Source organism: Artemia sp. Qi Xiang Cuo, chromosome 11, assembly GCF_049724085.1.
Source record: "Artemia sp. Qi Xiang Cuo chromosome 11, ASM4972408v1, whole genome shotgun sequence".
NCBI lineage: Eukaryota > Metazoa > Arthropoda > Branchiopoda > Anostraca > Artemiidae > Artemia > Artemia sp. Qi Xiang Cuo.
Window position 1 is genome coordinate 26,581,698 of NC_142804.1, and position 20,981 is coordinate 26,602,678.

General features: G+C 36.5%; 2 protein-coding genes across 2 annotated transcripts in view; both read right to left on the minus strand.

Moving 5' to 3' along the window:
* LOC148946813 (NBAS subunit of NRZ tethering complex-like) overlaps positions 1-20,981 on the minus strand; it is a 211,149-nt gene that overhangs the window by 114,778 nt on the left and 75,390 nt on the right. Inside the window, exons 3-6 of the mRNA XM_089096616.1 lie at positions 17,701-17,789; positions 9,766-9,887; positions 8,016-8,330; positions 1,720-3,695 (exon numbers count right to left, since the gene is read on the minus strand). Of these exons, the coding sequence (XP_088952742.1) occupies positions 1,720-2,514 (795 nt within the window). The 5' untranslated portion in view covers positions 2,515-3,695; positions 8,016-8,330; positions 9,766-9,887; positions 17,701-17,789. The remainder of the gene's footprint in view (positions 1-1,719; positions 3,696-8,015; positions 8,331-9,765; positions 9,888-17,700; positions 17,790-20,981) is intronic.
* LOC148946815 (NBAS subunit of NRZ tethering complex-like) lies at positions 2,542-3,459 on the minus strand. The gene has a single exon (XM_089096433.1). It carries the CDS (start codon positions 3,457-3,459, stop codon positions 2,542-2,544), a length of 918 nt encoding a protein of 305 aa, XP_088952559.1.

The following is a 20,981-nucleotide window of genomic DNA, read 5'->3' on the forward strand; positions in this document are numbered from 1 at the left end:
CTTGATATGCATCATTGAAATTGCCAAGGTCGAAAACCCGATACAGGATACTCACAATCCCCTCGCTTGAACAACAAGGAAAATCACTTTTTTACATGAGCAACACAAATGTGTTCTCTTTTTTCTTTTTATGTCCTCCACTGCTAGCAGAGCACTGGAACATCATGAAAACTGTAGAAGGGTTCACTTCATAGGAAATTACCATATCTATGGGCTTTTGTAAGTAACAAAACATAATGTCAAAACTAAAATCTATTTTTTGACAAAACTGCATCTTCACATACAAGATGATGAATGACGTCAGAATAGAGCGAGCGTGAGAGAGCGAGCGTGAGAGAGAGAAAGAGAGAGAGAGAGAGAGAAATAGAGAGAGAGAGAGAGAGAGAGAGAGAGAGAGAGAGAGAGAGAGAGAGAGAGAGACAGAGAGAGAGAGAGAGAGAGAGAGAGAGAGAGAGAGAGAGAGAGAGAGAGAGAGAGAGAGAGAGAGAGAGAGAGAGAGAGAGAGAGAGAGAGAGAGAGAGAGAGAGAGAGAGAAAGAGAAAGAAAGACAGAGAGAGAATGAGACAGACAGAGACAGAGAGAGAGAGAGAGAGAGAGATAGAGAGAGAGAGAGAGAGAGAGAGAGAGAGAGAGAGAGAGAGAGAGAGAGAGAGACAGAGAGAGAGAGAGAGAGAGAGAGAGAGAGAGAGAGAGAGAGAGAGAGAGAGAGAGAGAGAGAGATGGGGGATGGTAAGAGAGAAACGGAGAGAGAAAGAAATTGTATTCGATATACCTGCAAGGGGGAGTAATAAATAGGATTGATCCCCTTACCGAGAAACGGCCGAGTAGAAGCCCAGCACACTTTTGGCAGACCATATTAAAATACAGCAATTTTTCATCAAGGCTCCATAATATGATTCTCCCTCAGCATTAAATCCATGCCTACTCAAATATTTATTTCTGACTCCTCATTTAACGTTTCGGAGCCATGATATCTATTTTCATTAGATACCGCCAGCCGAAGCTACCAAGCTACAAACATAACAGAACTAACAAAAGAACCAACTTCGCCGACCCTTTTCATAACAATAAGCCTGCTAGTGGGTTTCTTGTCATCCTAATCCACTCGTTTTACCCAGTACGGTTGGTAACTCGGGCCTTCGGGCGTCGCATGGTTTCAAGCCTTTGTCTTTTAAATGCTTCTTCTTATGACGTTACGTAAATTTATGAATTCTTACTTCACTTGCAAAGACAAGACGCCAAGGCATATAATCCTCGCATGACGTAGCCATGGCTTTATTCCAAGTCAAACTTTCTAAATTTCCTTTCCAGCAATTTTGTTTCCGGGTTTATACAGTCTTTGCGATTCACGTGGTTCCAAGATTATTCTAAAAAAATTTCATGTATATTAAAGTTAATTAGTTTGGCTGTTTTTTTTTCTGTTTACACCTAAACACATAGAGACTGTACACAGGAAGACTGTAGATGTGTCGTCGCAACACACGAACAAATGTGGACACATTTCCAGAAGACATCGGTCAAAATGATTTTTTTTTAAGAATAGGAGGGGGCAAAAAAAAAATACAAGAACAGGTTTTTTTATGTTTTAAGTTTTTTGAATATTCGTGTCTTCAGGACCAATCTTGGAGCTCCCCCTCCCCCTTCATCTTACTATTCGTAAAGGAATGATGTGAAAACATCTTGCTGAGTCAGACCGTGCGAAATAGTAAACAGCCTTACCTTGGCCATAATTTTAAAAGCAATATCCTCTTCACTGACAGACCCCAAATTTTTTAATCCAGGGTATCTGTCTAGTTGACATTCATATATTAATGTTTCCAGTGTTTCCAAGTCACTATATATATCTTCAAGTCCTTGAATATTCCGCTCCACTCCCAAACGGATCAGGTCAGCTGCATTACAAGCTAACCGTGTTTTTTCATCAATGTCCTTTGCTCTTTGGATATACCATTCACTAATCATCACAGGATTACAATCTTGACGGATAAATTGGTTGTATGAGTCATCTATAGCGAATTCCTCTGCACCTTGCAATTGTTCAACCAAGGCTCTGAATTTTCCAAGCTCACTCCAATCTCTTGGACGAATTTCTGATGTTTCCCACTGAAATACTTCGCCGTTTACACTACATTCAGGCAAGAGAGAGCGGTAAGAATAAGGTACAGTAGTTTCAGGAATGCAAGAAAGCAGACACAACCTATATGGGAGCGTTTCATGGCTGTGATATGTAAACATTTGAGCAAGAGCATCGTGATTGCCAATACTAGCAAAATCATAAGCAGCAGAGACAGGGTCTTTAACTCGGAAACTCATATAAAACTTGGAATCAAAAAGTTCAGAGGCCCTGTGAAATCCACCTAAAACCAATTCATATATAAAAAGACGATCACTATACTGCAGTAGTTTCTTTCTCTTATTGAGAAAGCACTTTTGCTCAACACTAATATGATCAATATCAACTTTGTCAATTAATCTCTTTCTACGATATTCAAGTTTTTGCTGGCGTTGTTTCATAATAACGTCAAGAGGTAGATTTGGATATTAAAATTCATCGTCATCATAGTCATAATCGTTGTTACCTGAAGCGGAAGCTACAAACGGCTCTAAGTCACACAGTTTCAGTCCATAATTTAAAAGTTCACGAGCTGAATCTGGGTCATTAGCTGGTCTAGTCAAACATTCATTGAGTACCCATTTCGTGTTTTTAATTTTATAAAGATAGTCTTTGATAGTTACAAGAGACACTTCCTTATTTTTCCAATGTCTTTGAAAGACTAGGTCAGTATCGAGGTCGTACCTACGAGCTAACAACAAAGCCTCGCCATATTCTTCCGAATCAAGTTTTTCATTGAAAACCTCCATAGGAGTGGTAGGCTTGATATGTAGAAGACGAAACGTATTGGAAACAAACGTCGGTATCTTTTCTGGTGGTTGTTTATCAGTAACTAGTGTATAAATAATTCTTTTACACTTTTCTAACATATTTTCCCCTTCATCGGGTTCTTCATCAAAAGTCTGGTAGCCGTTTTCATCACCACTGACTGTACGCTTTCTAATTAGGTTTTTCACTTCACATTCCAAAGCAAGAAACCCTTGTTTTCTATATGCATGAGATATGTGTGGACGGCCATCTAAAAACAAGATTGGTAATTCCAAAACATTTTGAAGAGATTCAACACCACAGACTGTAACAGAACCAGATACCCGTGAAATAATAATATGCTCGTCTGACCACCAACTAAGCTCAACAGGGTGATACTTTCGGGGGTTTTTCATCAAGGATAACTTATTTCGCTTTGTTTCAGGTATAGTTTGCATCTTTGGACTTAAAGTGTCAAAATCAGGCTGATCTTCCAGATTCCAGTAATGCACAAGTGAAAGGGACGGTATGTTCCAAATTGAAATTGCTCCGGAAAGGTGGATCAGTCCAAGTCGTTTACCTTCAGTTGAGCAACTCATCTGAACAACAACATCATATGATATTTTTGGATGAAAAATTTTGCTACTCAAAAAAGAAATTATAGAAGCAGGATTTTCAAAAACCTGCAAAGGCTTGAAGTATGGATCTGAGTCAACTATCCGCCATGAGGAGATTCCATATGCAGAAGGGCTCTTGTCGTGCTTGCAATCACTACGAATTCCAGCGATAAACAAAGCGGGTTGGGTAGGATGATGGGCTGCTGCAGTGACACCACCTAAAAAGACAGGATTTTAGCATTAGTTCTTAAAACAGGAGTTTCATTTTGAAGCCATTAAACTACGGTTGTCAATATTTTGTCAACAATTCTTAACGACAGTTGACAAAAATATTTTGATGCATAAGAAAACATTTTTTTGCTAACAAACCTTGGCAAACAAAATAGAAGGTCAAATCAGTTGGTGAATTTTGAGCATGTGATTCGTAAAAAAAAATGTAATTTTTTCATTTCATAAGCATTGGGTACTTTTTCTGCATTAAAAATATTGCTTTTTGCTTTTATACATGTTTTGAACATTTATGGACTAATTAGAAGCGTTTTGTATTTTACCGGGATCCGTTTTATAATTTTGCGCCAAATTATATATTTCTACTCTATTTAACTAAATTTAACTAATAATTTTTTTTTACATTGCATCTCTACAAGTTAATAAAACTTGTCGTGAAAAACCGCTAGAGATAAACAGAATAGGGGTAAAATTACCCATATTGAATAGATAAACGGAAAACTTTAATCTACATAAAATGTTCAGATGCAGGGTCAAATTTGGTTCATCTGTATGGTCGATGTCAGTCCATAATAAAGTAACGAGCTCTTTTTCTTTGTCTACTTTTGCATTTAATATGTTTTTGTTTTTGACGCCCATACCTTGTTAGTTGACGCCCATAAATTGTTTTTGACGCCCATACCTTGTTAGTTGGCTGTCCGATATCTAACATCTTCTATGCGAAAATACGTTTCAAGTAATAATAATTTGGAACAACTACCCTACATGTAAAATAATGGCACATATATTGCTTTTCGAATCAACGAGTCCACCACTAGATCTAATTTGGAACAAAAATTCGTGTTCAAAAACAAAAAATTTTTAGGAGGATTGATCATATACTAGACTAATAAATTAATAAAATAATCGTTACAAAAACAGTGTTGTCGGAAAAAAGAATTTTAGGAATTTTAAGCAGTTTTGAACTTTTTAATGTTATAAACACAAACAAAAACCTGCATAGAAAGCTGTTTTACTTCAGTTAGACGCAAACAACATTCTATTCTTTTGGGGAGGGACAGTAAGACTAACGTATGTGCGGTAATTATATTAGTTTTATTTTATTGTCAAACATAATTTCTTTTATCAGCTGAACTTTATTTCTTCATTAATGGTAATTTATACTTTTTTTTAGGTTTCATATCGTAAAAAATTTAATTTCCTCTCCTCTTGAGTTTTAAAATTGCTCCTTCCTTTTCATGGAATAGCTTTGCATTTTGAATTTAGGTTGTGTCCATTTTTAGTAGACAGAGTTTTGTATAAAAAATATTAGTAATGCTGGCAAAAAAACTTGTATCTGAAATATTAGTGAATCTTAATTAATAGTAAAAACATGGTAAAAACGTTTGGTATCAAAGATGTCAGGAATCTTTAGATATTAACTTCGGTGAGGATCATACACTATTTGCAATACAAACATTAAATATGTTTTGAGTTTAGTATTCTGTATTCTAATATTAGCCTCAGAGTTGTAACAAACAAGCTTAAGAATCCTTAAATATCAACTTTGGTAGAAATAATACAGAGCTTGTTAAATATTCACAAAGCAGATTTCGATTTAAGACGGTCACACAGCACTCTGAATGACTGTTAATGATTAGCAATTAATCATTAAGATATTATCCATATGATTGGTCTTTCGTTTGGTGAAAACTAAAGCTGTGATAGCAATTTCTGGGTGTCTCCTTCTTCATCTGCGTGCTCTCGAGATAGGAATAGTAAGACATTTTAAATTAGTTTTCTGGAATATTGGGCAACATTGCATGATAGCGTCCCGGCGTTTGAAAATCGTTCGAGTTTCCAAATATAAACTTCTAACACATTCACAAACGGTTGGCATTTCACCATTTATTTTCAGAAAATTTTGGACGAAGTACCTATATGGTATATGGTTCGAGTATTTCGAAAGAAAAGTTAAAAAGTAGCCACAAAAATTTTTCATCCCTGGTGATGACACTGCTTCAAAACGTCACCCATCTTATCATTTATTCCAAGTTATTACAGGTCGTTGTAGCTCAAATTCATTTCTTTTCAAAATTTCAAAGTTAAATTTCGAAATTATTTTAATGGTAATGAAGAAACAAGTAGAGCATGTATTATTTAAATCTCTGATGCATATGTATCCTAGATTTGATCTAAGTTACAATTATTCTGATTTCCCTCTTGATTTAAGAATTACGCGGCAGAACAGAGACGTTTATAATTTATTTATGAATTTTATTGTACGAACTAAGCGTTTCAATGTTTAATTTTACATTCCGGTTATAGATGGAATACTTAGTTGCCTGTTTACTTGTTTGTTTTTCTTTCTTATTTTTTATTACTCTGATTCCTTTCCACATTTATTTTGTTTGTCTTGATAGTTTATAATTAATAACATATCCCATATTAGTGGAATGTTTACTTTATGTAATTTTGGCTGGAACTTATTATTCCGATATTAGCCTCTGATGTGTAATCAGCAAACTAAGAAATCCTAAAATACCACAGTGGCTGGAAATTACGCAAGATTTTCAAAATCCTAGATAATTTGTTTTGAGGATTGATTTTCGTATAGCAATGTTGGCCAAACATTTGCAATTCAAAAGCTCAAAAAACCTCAAATACCCGTTTCAAAGGAAATCAAACGCCATCTGGGGAATATGCAATTGTTTACTGTTTTATTTCATTCACTTAAAACTAAAAGAAAAATATTAACCACCAATGGCGAGCAGAGCTCGTAAAGATGGGGATATAAGCAGTAGGACATAATAAAGATCTCATCATAAAAATAATAATAGTAACAACAGCAACAAAACACAAAAAACACAAACACAAAAAACAACAACGAAACACAAAAATCAAAGAAATGCTGGATAGGAGTTAGGAGGGGCGTGGGAAGCCATCACCCCATGGGGACACGAAATTAAACACACACACACATAAAAATATAATATATTTTAATATTCCACCATCAATGGTCAATAAAACATCTTTAATATTTGCTTCTTTAAGTTCAGCTGAGATTTTCGGGACCTATGTGTTTTGCAAGGGCGGATCCAGGATTTTTTATTCGGGGGGGGGGGGGGGTTACTAATTTTTGACTCAGTTTTCGACTAATTTTACTGGTTTTTACCTAGGTTTTACTAATTTTTCGACTCAGTCAAAAATTTCGGGGGGGGGGGGTCAAACCGGGTAACCCCCCCCCCTGGATACGGCCTTGGGTTTTGATTTAGGATTTCCATACTGCAATCTTAAAAATTGGCATTTAAATTTATTTAGGACCTTTCCCAACATAATCCCTGATGGAAAGTGCGCCAAAAGTGGTAGAGCCTGTCGGTTCACAGGAAGTTGTGTCGGGAAAATAGGTTTGGAGTTACACAAGGCAAAGGGCCCGGCCCAAATTATGACCATCCAATCATAAAGAATAACAAATATTAGCATGACTCAGATTCCTGCCAGATATGGTGTGGCCACGATTTAAGAAGTATTTATTGATATTTTCTGAATTTGACTTTGGATATTTCAAAATTAGCATCGGATTCATAATCAGCACCTCAAAAATCCTTCTTAATCAAATTTGGTGGAAATCAAACACCATTTCTTAGATCCGGGTTACAGTGGTAGCTAACAACCTAGTAAAAGACAATCACAGCCAATGTTAAGAAATATAAAAACCCATAACTCCTCAGACAGATCAAAACAAAAAGTATACTACTAGAACCGCCTTGTTCGAAACCCCTATATAGGAAACTTTCTGTCCCTTGGCTTGAACAGCAAGAGAAATATATTGGCTTGAAAATCAAGAAAAGTGGCAGCTACTACAGCATTCTGTCTTTACGGCATCGTTTTTTTTCTTTTTCCACAGATCGCTTGGCAATGGCACATCGTAGAGAGTTGTCTTCAATAGCTCATTTTTAAGTGAATTAATGGAGTCAATAACCTTTTGGAATTATATGCATAAGACTTGATGTGTATCAATTTAGGGCAGTCAGACTACGATCTTAAAGAATTTTAATGATAAGTATTTAATCATGGGCAAGGGTCTAAGGACCCTAAATAGGGCTACTCAGTGGTGCAGATTGACTATATCTACATGACGTTTCTTTTTTTTTTTTATATACAATCATTGTAGGCGTAATTGTCATTTTGTTTTGTTTCTTAAAAATCGAAATTTATCTTCACGTGATTACATAAAGCAAAAAAAAAAATGAAGTAAACTAAGCCCCCATCCACCCTTCCTACTGGTTAATCCTATGTAAATTTATGTGCTTTTCACAGCTACCACCCACCAGGATAATATCTTGCGAATGAATAAGAACAGGTCTCCTGAAATCCTTCATGGGATAGGAAAAATCCTTGCAGATCACCGCTGAACCCAATGACCATCACTTCGGTAATCCAATTACTGGAGGCAATTCTTAGCTCTGAAAACAGGCACGCTATCTTGGCTTCTTTAATTTGTTCTCTTGAAGAAAATATTTCATATAATCTGTTGCCTGCAATGTCAAATGCTTCTAATTTTCCAGTGCTATTACAATGTACAAGTAAGTTCCCATCTGGGCTCCAAGAAACAAACCGAAGACTTGGATCTGAGTCAGGTTCCACTAAAAAAGAACAAAATTTACTGCATTATTACTCTGCCTGCCAAACTGACTAACAATAATGTAATCGAATCTGAACATTAGAGGGATGTTATACTTTCAAGGGAGAAGGGTAGTGATTCTCCTTACACACGGTAGACTGAGTTGCATTTCACTGGAAGCTAGACAGCAGAAGAGCTAGAAAAGTATGTTTATTTATAATAGTCAAACCTTGCCCATATTTTTTTCAGTTTATGCTGGATGAAGAAAAAACAAATTGAAATGAGAGACGAGATTGTGGTAAAATTTGTGGTATACGTGCTGCACTTAATTAAGCATAGCATAAAGACAAGGGTGTTTAGAAACATTGGTTTGAAGGACCTCTTCGAAAGAACATTTGGTAGCTTCAGCCTGAGAGTATACTTGCTTGAGAATTAATTCCCCCCTCCCACACGCACACACCTCCTACTAAGCAAAAGAGAAGAGGGAAGTGGGCCTAGTCAAGAATGATGGACAGAGATATCTGTCGAAGGAAAGTAAGGGTATAGTTTTAAATGAAACACCAAAACCGCAGATTATTTGGAGGTTGCCCATGACGTAGTTTTAACGGGGAGAAAAGTTAAACTCAAACCAATATCAATAAACATACGTGAAAAAAGGAAGTAACTAAATTTAATTTAGCTGCGAGTCTGCATTCAAGCCAACCACATAATTTCCCTTAGAAAAAAAAATTGATAAAACTATGGAACTGAAATATCAATGTGAAGTGCCAAACTTCCTAATCAAATGTCATTACGTTACGGCATTGTTCAAATAGACTTATTTTTACCTTGATTATCCTTATAAATTCATTATTTGTTTTTCTTTACATTCTCAAACCAGTGTTATCTTTACGTTTTGCATTATTAAAGCCAGGCCAATTATTTTCCTTTTTACTTTTAATCTCTTCAATGTATTAAATTCTTCTTTATTCCCTAGACGCTCGATTCGTCTTATTTCTTTTCCTGTTCTCCAGGCTATGAATACTGATGCCACACGCGTGCCTACCCATGAAAAAATCTAATGTCGCTTATGTTTCTCTTGGTTTATATTTTCTGCGGAGGAGCAGGATCCCGGTCTGGCTTTGTATAATGGTTGAGATACGAGATGATTGTACTGTTTATATTTTTGTACAGTGGGCGTGGCTGAGACAAAAGCTTGAAAAAACACATTGCTTAGGTCTGAAAAATTGAAGATTGGCTAATTTTCTCTTTTTTTAGTTCAGGAGACGGTATTTTATCCCTAACAGTCACACTCAAAAAGTAAAAATCAGAATAAATGGGTGCCTGTACACAATAATTGAAATTGAGATTAATGATTTTTGTTTGGACAGCCAAAACCTATTGGCGTTTACAAGTCACTTTTATACATAAGAGGTCTAAATTCCAGCAGACAGAAATGACGAAACAAAAACACTCACAAGAAAATGTCGAATAGACATTTTCAGCACTGCGTATTTCAACAGCGCTATCCATCTGTACTGCAATTAAGCTACCATCAAGTCCAACAGCAAGTTTCCATGGCATCTCATCGTTTCTAAAACTAGAAAAATAAGAAAAATATAAACAGCACTTAAAGACACCATAGAGAAATACAGATAGTAGTGTTTTTACCATAAAAAAAGACATTAAATAAAAATTCCTCACCAAATACAAGATTACCCACTAAACTAAATAGACATTCTCACTCTTTTCCGCAGTGGTGTTCCCTCCATGCGCAGTTTTTTTTTTTTTTTTTTTTTTTTTTTTTTTTTTTTTTTTCGATGTCTACTCTTTGGGCACGTGAGAGTGGAATCAAATTCAGTCCACAATAAAAAACGCCACAAGTGTGGAAGGTGCCATTCGTAGAGCGCATATTAGTCCTCCATCACCATCAATCGCTCCTCCAGGGGCTTCATTTTTGAGGGGCAAGGGGGGCAGTTGCACCAAATAATTTGGGGAAAAAATACTATATAACCCATGCCCCTTAACTATCAGGATATGGACCCCTTTTGCCCCCCCCCCAATAAAAATGCCGGGGCTACGCCCCTGCACTCCTCCCCGTCGAAATAAAAATCCTGGACAGGACCTTATCCAGTCATCCTTGGCAAGGGTAGCAGTTACCCTTTCCAATGGGCCTGAAGCCATAGTTTGGAGGCAAATAATCCGCTCAAGCTCCAGGGAGGGTCAATCCTGAGATACTGACTAGATAAAAAAAAACTTTTTTTTATCAATATCTAGGTGTTATTTATTCTATTATGGCTCACAGCAGTGTTATGTTGTTTTCCATGAGAAAAAGCCCATTCAGTGTGGTTTTCAATGTTTTTCGTTTCTGGTGGGGGAGACTGGGAGGCTATCTTTTCGCGTGGCACTAAATTATGATAATGGATGGTGATTTGAATGAAATTCCGTTATCAGGGTTAGAGGAATGAGAAAGAAGTCAGTCTTATTTAATTCGGTTTTTCAAGATCATTTAGCTCATGAGATTAATGATATTTCACATTCTTTTAATATTCCACCAAATCAATATGTATTTTTTAATGAAATAACTAAAAAAAAATTCTTGTTTTAGGAGGATAGCATTTCGGAACGGTCGGGGATGGGTGAGTGGACGGGGTGTGATTTTGAAGTTTTTATTTGATTCGGTCACTGATATTTTAGGCCTTTTTGCGACTTTCCTAGATGAAATTTCTGCAAATGAAATTGATGTTAATGATTACCATTTTTTTCATAGAAATAGAACCCAGCAAAAACAGGGTGGCTTAGCTGTTTTAATTAAAAATTATATTCCTGCACGAATGAGAGATGATTTTTTACAGTTTAATATTGAAAGTTATTTTTTTAATGTCGAATTTTGAATGTTGTGTAGTTGAATGTTTTTTGAAATTAATGAAAAACTCTTAATTGTAGTGATATACCGTCCCCCCTCTTCTAGTAAGGTAAATTTCATAAGTAGATTGGAAAATAAGGTAGTTTACCTTTCAAGTCTGCGTATTTCATTCATGATCCTTGTTTAATATAGACCTAATGAGATGTTTACCTTCAGACCATCATGGGATTGATAATTATGTATTACAGTTTTTAGAATGTTCTCTTTCTTGTAATTTATATCCGGCTTGTTTTGTCCCGTCACGTGTAGCCCACTCATCAACTTCGCTTATTGACAATATTCTCTCGCCTTATACATGTGAGGCTACGTCTGTGATTACGGATGAATCATCAGATCATTGTATAATTATGTCAGATTATAAGATTCAAAAGACTTTGATTAGGGAGATCATTACAAGAAAGAGAAATATTTGACTTAAAAATATATATAATTTAACAGTAGCCCTTGGTGACGTAGATTGGAGTGAAGTTTTAGAAGAGAGTGATCCTAATAGATCGTTGGATATTTTTTATAGAGTATTAAATGAACGATTATACCATCATTGTCCTTATGAAAAAATACATCGTAAAAAAATTTTCCACAAAAACCATGGATTGATGAGTCACTCCTGAGATCAGTTAATGAAAAAAATCATCTATATAAGATAAGAATGAAATATCCATCACCTGATAATATTATATGATTTAAAAATTTATAAAAATCGGTCGGTGAAAACTCTTAGAACGAGTGAGAAAGGGTATTTTGAAAATTCTTTTAGGAATGCGGATTCACCCAACAAAAAATATGGGATCTAATTAAACAAAAGATTTGAAACAACTGGAATAACTTTTACCCAGAATTATTAATAGAAAAAAAAATGTCTTGAATCAAAGGGAAAAGGAGCTATTGCAGAATCTTCCAGTGCTCATTTTGCTAGTATTGGTTCTGATGTTACTCGTGGTCTTGGCTCGACTTCAGCTCATTCATATCCTCAATCAGAGGATACAAGTATGTTTTTGACCCCAGTTAGTCTTGATGAATTGCAAAAAAATTTAAAAAAATTAAATAGAGGTAATTTATTAATCTTGGATGGACTTTCAACTAATCTTTTGAAACACCTTGCATCTGTAATTCGTGCACCTCTTGTTTATATTTTTAATTTGTGTTTATCTTCTGGGGTATTCCCTACTAAATGGAAAATTGCCCGAGTTATCCCACGGTATAAAAAAGGTGATAAAACTAATGTGGATAATTACCGACCTATTGCAATACTTTCTCCTTTGTCAATGATTTTGGAAAAGTTATTTGACAACAGAATTTTGTCTTATTTAGGTAAAAAAATCTTTTAACCAAAAGCCAGTTTGGGTTTAGACCGGGTCGTTCTACTGAACGAGCAGTTGCAGCTAGACCCCGGCGCCGCGCCGGCGGATCGACCGAATGCTGCCGACGAAAGGCCCGGTCGACCACCGCCAAAGTATTGCAACACCACCAGTACACCGTTGACGTACCGCTACCAATAGAGGCGCTGGTGTTTGGTCGACTTTGAATTAATTTTGTGGAACTTTTTTATTGCCTTAACCGCAAAGTCGGGGCTTTTCCTTCTCGTGTGGTTTATTATTTCTATTTTCCTGATTAGATATCAAGTACGACTTGCACTATCCCCGAATTTTCGGGTATTCCCCGAAAATCTATGCGTCACCCCGAAAAAAAATTTGGCTCCCCAAATCCCCAAAAATCACACAATCATGGTGCCACCCCTAACGATTTATCACCAGTGACTTTCCGTACCAAAGATTACTTTGCATACCATAATTATTCACTACTTCTTCACTAATTTTCACATACCCTCAATTTTTTTTTCAAGGAACACTAAGCTGTTTAACGTTATTTTGCGTGTTTGTTAGAACAATATAGTGATCTAGTTAATTATTAAGTAATTTTTTTTATGCAAAGCTGAGACGGCATCCTATCAAGGTGGTATCCAGAGGGGGGGGGGGGTAGGGAGCTATCATATTTAAATGATAATACGTCGATTTTTTTTTGAAAGCAGGGATGCCAATAAGTTAATTATTTTTTGTTATTTAAAGCAGAGTCGGTATCCTATCAAGATGGTATCCAGAGGGGGGGGGGGGATAAGGAATTATTATATTTAAGTAATAGTACCTTGATTTTTTTTTATTGAAAGCAGGAATGCCCAAAAGCTGAAAAGTTGACAGAAATTTACAAGATTTGTGTGAGTTATACTTGAAACAGCACTTGAATAGTTTTATCGTCGAAAAGGAAAGGGACACATGCGTCCAACCCGTTTTTTTTCTTATTGATAAAACACGTTTACTTTGAAAACATTCATTCATAAGTACCAGGCAGATTCACACTAAAACGAATTGGTGTGACGAAAGCGACATGCCCTATTGTTGGACTATCGACCTATTGTTACAGTCGAGTGACAATGGCGCCCTTGGTCCAGTGCCCAAGTTACATTAACAGACCTGGTCATAATGAAACTTTATAACTTGAATAGCTCAAGGAGGAGTCTTGTAGAGTCTTGTAACCAAAGGAAACTAGACCACACAACGTCCTTACGTATTAAAAGGGGTTTAAAAGAATTAATCACCCCTCAAAGTATTGCTCAGATAGTGCGCAATTGCAGCAACTGAAACATTTGGAACATTAGAACACTTTTTTCAAAGCTTTGAAGAAAAGCAAAAAAAGGCTAAATACCCTTAACTACGCTTGAAAGCTATTTTAAAAAGAAACTCTTTAGAGATTTCCATTGATATGACCATAGCAGAAGCTTTGAGCCTGGGTGGGGATCAAAGAGGAGTCTTTGAGTATTTTAACTACAAGCGATTTATTATTGCGACTTTCTTAAATTTGGTAATTTTTGTGAGCATTTGGAAATCAAAGCTTAAACTCAATAACTGATACTAAGTGTCCTAACATTTTGCTTGGATTAAAAGTGACGAACCAGGAAGAAAATCTTAACATCTTCTTGGAGCTACTTCATTCTGCATATTATTTCATTCAATCACATTTAAAACGTATGAGCTTTTTTCCACCTAAGAAAATAGTTGGTACTTCATTTTTCTTCATACCGAATAAACCATTGAGCGTTTTTTGTTTCAGTGTAATTGAAGTGTTCTCATGTGAAGTGTTCATCACGTATTTTTCAATTTGATGACATACATGACATATTCTATGAAGAAGCCAAAAAAACTTTAAATGTATTTTTTTTTAATTATTATTAAAAACCAGTTTTTAATGCAAGGAAGGCTTTTAAGAAATCCAAAAGAGCAAAAAAAAAAAAAATCAATATCAGAGTCACCCATTTCAACTGTTTTAAAGGTGACAAAACAGCTAAAGGCAAAGGGCATTATAAAAAAATTAAGCTTCTAAGTTCAAAATTATATTCAAAGTTTTTGCCCAGATAACTTACGAAATTTGTGATACGGTATTTGAAGTTTCGTATGCAACAATGCTCGATGAAAAAACACTACTAATTTGATAATTATTTATGTTAAGAATACATAGCTAATGGATACTTCAACTATTATGCAAGGGTTCTGAAACGCCACAGCCATTTCGTTTCTACCAGATTTCTACTTCTCTTGATGAATAACGAAAAAGACCAGCTTCCATCCAGCGACTTGTGAATTTTCGAACTCATGAATAGTATCGAATCTGTTTTAAATTTAAGCTGTGATTTGAGAAAGACTGATGAAAACATTAATGTTTGCGGTCAACATTGATCGCGCCAGCGGCTCACCGCCGACATCTTACGGGCAGCGCACCGCCGATATCGTATCGGCGGCGTGGCGCGGCGCGCTGCTTTTGGCCCCACCGCCGCCGGTCTTCCCTCATCGGCGCGGGGCCGGGGTCTAGTTGCAGCCCTTTCGCTTAAAACTAATGATTCACTGAATAATGATAATTATGTATCATGCATTTTCTATCATAGGCAGCGTGCTAGCGCTGCCTAAGTAAAGAACGATGTGGGCACAATGTGCTTTGTTCTTTTTTTTCTTCAGCCGGGCACTTCGTATCGAAGGAGTTGTCGTAGAAACTTCAAAACGGGCTCATTCAATTGGGTATTGGTGCAGCTAGTCCCTTTGTTAATAGTCGAAAGTGATTATAGGGCAACTAGCCCCCCCCCACACCCATCATTCCCCCAAACACATCCATCCGGGTTTAAAGTTATGCCCTGAAGGCATATAAGAACGATGTTGGCACAATGTACTATGTATTATTTTTTTCCTATAGAGCAGGACACTTCATATGGAAGGGGTCGTCGTAGAAACTTCGAAAGGGGCTCATTCGACTGGAAATTGAGAGTTGGAGTGCCGTTTTTAATAGTCGAAAGTGATTGGAGGGCAACTAGCCCCCCCCCCCAAACCCATCATTCCCCCAAACACATACAATCAAAATTTTGAGATAGCCATTTTGTTCAGCGTAGTTGATTTCCAGATAGAAAATATGTTTTTTAGGAGGACACTCCCCCACAACCCTCGGGGCAAGGGTTTTCAGTTATGGCCTGGGGCCATATAAGGTTTTTATACAAGGCGTTGTCGTAGAAACTTCAAAACATTCTCATTCCATTGGAAATTCAAAGGGATAGTACCCTTTTTAATAGTCGAAGGTGATTGGAGGGCAACTAGCCCCCCCCCACGCCAATCATTCCCCCAAACACATTCAATAAAAATTTTGAGATAGCTATTTTGCTCAGGGTAGTTGATTTCCAGATAGAAAATATGTTTTGAGGAGGACACTCCCCCATAACCCTCAGGGCAAGGGTTTTAAGTTATGCCCTGGGGGCAAATAAGGTTTTTATAGAAGGTGTTGTCGTAGAAACTTCAAAAAAGGCTCATTCGATTGGAAATTCAAAGGGCTACTGCCTTTTTTAATAGTCGAAAGTGATTGGAGGGCAAATAGCCCCCACCCCACGCCCATCATTTCTCTAAACACATCCAATCAAGATTCCGTACTAAATGGAATAGCTGGGGTATCCCCTACTAAATGGAAAATTGACCGAGTCATCCCACGATATAAAAAAGGTGATAAAACTAATGTTGATAATTACCGAAATATTGCAATAATTTCTCTTTTGTCAAAGATTTTGGAAAAGCTATTTCACAAAATAATTTTGTCTTATTTAGGTAAAAAAATCTTTTAACCAAAAGCCAGGTTGGGTTTAGTCCGGGTCGTTCTACTGAACAAGCATTTGCAGCCCTGTCGCTTAAAACTAATGATTCACTGAATAATGGTAATTACGTATCATGCATTTTCTATCATAGGCAGCGCCCTAGCGCTGCCTAAGTAAAGAACGATGTGGGCACAATGTGTTTTTTTTTCTTCAGCCGGGCACTTCGTATCGGAGGAGTTGTCGTAGATACTTCGAAAAGGGCTCATTCAATTGGAAATTGGAGTGGCTAGTGCCTTTTTTAAGTGCCCATTTAGTTCAGCGTAGTTACTTTCCATATAGAAAATATGTTTTTGAGGACGATACTCCCCCACAACCCTCAGGTCAAGGGTTTTAAGTTATGCCTTGAGGGCATACAAGAACAATGTTGGCACAGTGTGCCTTGTATTATTTTTTTCCTTTAGAGCTGAGGACTTCATATGGAAGGGGTCGTCGTATAAACTTCTCATTCGACTGGAAATTGAGAGTTCGAGTGCCCTTTTTAATAGTCGAAAGTGATTGGAGGGCAACTAGCCCCCCCCCCCAGTTGCACATGATCTTGAAAAAGTTGAGGTAATATTTTACAGAAACAACATTTACGTTGTTTGATTCTGTTAGAAAAAGGGTAATATTGCAATTAGTAAAACACTGAAGATTACCACTAAATTAAAACACAAAAAATCTCAAAACAGAATTGAGTTATAAATTAAAATACGGATCTTACATGTTCCTAATTCCTTTGGGTTGTAACAAAATAGGAGATATATCCTATTACGGTTGGTCGTGGTTTCAAGGAGGCAGCAGTCCCACTTCCATATGAGGCAATTTCCACCCTTCTCAAATCTTAGTTGCACTTAGTGTTGTTTTGAGTAGGAAGCTACCCTTTAATGCACAGCCATTTCTTACTCACAAATAAAAAAAGTTTTGTTTTTAGTTTAACTTATTCTTAAGTTTGAAGATTTAGGGAGCATTCTTACGAAAAACCTTTTTTCGTCAGAACTTAATCCTTTCTTCTTATAGTACCCATCATTTTATAAGAGCTTCCAATTCAACTTTCCAAGTTACCCGCATTTTCTTCTCAAGGGTGCACGGATGCTTCAGGTCCCTACAATCACCGTACCCCCAAACCACCCCCCCCACCCCCTCCTAGGACCAAGCTACACTAAAACAATTCCAATACACAGTTTCCGAAATATTGACCTGCACCAGTTTATAGTGGACTACAAAGAATAAGCGCTACAAAAAATTCTTTAACATCAGGAATTTTTTGTTATTTCCTTTGCATTTTCATTAAAAAATGGACCAACATAAATTATAAAAATAAATAGCTTTTACCTTTTAATCAAATTTTGAGAAGCTGCTGATCCTGTCTTCGAAATGGAAGATAAAATTGCATTGTAATTAACATGTGATTGGTCACCAGTCTGGAAAAATCAAGCAATTACTCACCTACTTATGTTACACTGTAGTGACGGGTAAACTGATTAAAATTGGGATTCGGAAAAGACTTTTGTTACTTTCAAAGCCATTCTGATACCAAGTTTCCAATTTAAATTCAAACAAAAGATACATAAATTCTAAAAGCCCATTTATTACACAAATATACCTATTATTTGTACTTCTGACAAAACTAAGCAAAGCTCAGCTACTTTCACTAGTTATTAGTTATTTTTTAATTCATTGCAAAATATTCACATGTTATTTGCAGCTGAAGAATAATAATTTTATGTATCTGTGGAATTCTCTATCCCCCAGTGGTGTTAATTCACAAAAAGTAGGGGCGAGGGGGAAATGCATTTTCATTGTCTAGGAGGGGGGGGGGGGTAAATGTGATTTTCAAATTATTTTCAAGGCAAATACCAAAAGAAGGGCAATTTTCGAATAGAATACTCCCAAAGAAGGTATTTTCAAAAGCTATTGCATTGGCTATGTCATTTTAAGTGCAATGCCATATTGATGTTTCAAGCAGTTCGTGGTAATGAACTGTACATATGGAGCGATGCAGCTCAAAAGTAACCAAAACTCTAAAAAACACAGTTTTGATAACAATAGACACATCAAAAGAATCGAATTTTTAAGCTGATTCGGTATGCATAGTACAGCTCATTAAATTAAAATTACCCACCAAAAGTTACGAACCTGAGAAAATTTGCCCAATTTCTGAAAAAAAGGGAAAACACCCCAAATACGTGAAGAGATCTTAATGAAAATCATACCATCAGACCCAGCATATTAGAGAACCCTACGGTAAAGGTTTCAAGCCAATGATTTCGAACCAATAACCCTAGAAACTCGGGATAGGGCTCATTTGATCGAAAATCGAAATTTCTAGTCCCCTTTTTAGGTGACCAAAAATATTGGAGGGCAGCTAATCCCCTCCCACGCCCCTTTTTCCCCAAAGCTGTCCGATCAAAATTTTGAGCTTTCCAGGGGAAATTCTACACTGGGGGAATTTGCCAGAATTCCTATACGAAATTCTTCTTATTTGTCTTACTTAGTCTTTGCTGACTAAATTTAACTTGTGGAGATGTTCAAGGGGTAATTTTCAGCAGGGTTGGAATTGTTTGGCGGATTCTCCCATTAGAGGGGGGATTCCGCAGGATAAATTCTCCATTGGTGAATTTTCTGTGGCAGCAACTTTCAATTAGGGATGGGGTGGGGGATTTCTGGGGAAAAAACTACGAGGGGAGGAGGATTTGGGACATGATTTGACAAACAATCAGAAATTACAGTATTTTCAAATGAAAGGATGCTAAGGAGAATTTTTCATGTGGAATCATCTGCAAGACATTTTCTATAAAGATTTTCTGCAATGATGGAATTTTCCGGAGGGTATTTTCTAGGTGGGTGTTTCGAGGAAACTTTAAGTGGGAGGAGCATTACTTTGAGGAATTTTTTGTGGAGGGGGGGAAAGCTTGATGTCCCGGTATTTTTTTTAAAAACGATCAGAAATTAAGTTAAAAAAAACAAGTTTTTCAGCTGAAAGCAAGATCTTTAATGTGAAGAGCAGGGGATTGAGACGGGGGAAATCCTCCTAATATACAGAATAATTTCTGTTTGCTTTAAGTTTTAATGTTGTTCCTTAACAGTAGTAAGGCCAAAGGGAATTATAAACCTACAAAAAAACCTACATGAATATGCGTGTAGTTTAACCGGTACATTGGGTTACCATGGGTCAGTCACCTATTTCTATGAACAATACTTGTCCTACCAGACGGGTTTTCTAGTGTGACACTAATTTTTTTGTGTGTCAATCAGTTGGAGAAAGCTGGTCGTTACTCCATATGATAACTTGATTAGTCAGTTTTTAAAAAAAACTTGGCAAGCTATAGTGTACTCAGGCAAAAAACCCTATAAATGTTTGTACACTGCATTCGAACTTTCATTATGTTTTAACACATTGGTTATAGTACACTACATATTATTAACTTTGAAAACAATGGATTCGTCAATTTTCAATATGAGTACACTTTTCATTCTTTTATTTCCCAAAAGAAAAAATTAAAAAAAAAACGTTTTACTAGTACATTCAAATTTCAGGGGGACTTAGCCCCCCTCCCCTCCAACAATACAAAATCTTAAGAATATGATGCGTATATTCGATAGAAACGGCAAAGCACGTTTTTTTCTATTATGTAAATAAAATCTCTCCTCTACAGCTATGTTTACAAGTTTTAATTGTTTTGAAAAACAGTTCTTTATCATTCAGAAACAAGCTTTTTCCAAACATGTTGTATTTTTCCGGTTTGAATGAAAAGCTTGCGTGTTACAAAGAGAGTGACAGTTTTGGGAGTCACATTTCACAGGCTCTTGCTATAAACGGGGTTTGTCTAATTCCGATGTCGCGGCTATACTTACAAGCAGTTTCTCAACATTTATGTTGACAATCCGCGTCTGAACGACTTTCTAGTGCTAAATGATGAACGAGGCACTGATTCCCCTATCCCTCCCCATAATGATTTTAATAATAATTCTTTTGTGATTTCCTTGAAAAATATCATTTTTTTTTCAGTGAAAAAATAGTGCCTTCATGATTCTGAGTAACTCATTCCACCCCCCTATTTTTTGAGGGGGTGGTAACAAACGGGTGACATTGTGACACTTTGATGATGGTGGTTAATCGAAGCTCCCGTTCCGTTGACGTGCCCTCATTTTCGTTAATGTCACTTATTTACTAATAAGATTAAATCTCGTACATGTTTTTACTGAGGACATTAAATCTAGTTTATGTGTTTACTAAGGACAAATTTTTTTTATCAATATTATGGTTCTCTTTAGCCCTGTTTAAAGTTTTATGTTGTTTTTAAAAGGGAATTTGGTGTGTTTTTATCATATTTGCATATTTTTGTTGGGGAAACACACTGAAAAGCCATATTAAGAGCTATATTTGTGAGTTTTTCACTGACAATTCCATCTTTTTAACCAAGCCTTGACCTTCCTAAGTGCATTTATACTGGGAAATGTCCCTAAGCTAACACAGCAAATGATAGAACCCCTACTATATTTGTGTTCCGATGTCGCGGCTATACTTACAAGCAGTTGGAGGAGGGCAAAATTTGACCTCTTAAGCATTTATCCAACAAAATGGAAAAAGGGGATTTTTTTTTCATGCTAAA

Coding starts and splice junctions, on each gene's coding strand:
- LOC148946815 (XM_089096433.1), bottom strand. CDS start 3,459: ATGAGTTGCTCAACTGAAGGTAAACGACTTGGACTGATCCACCTTTCC.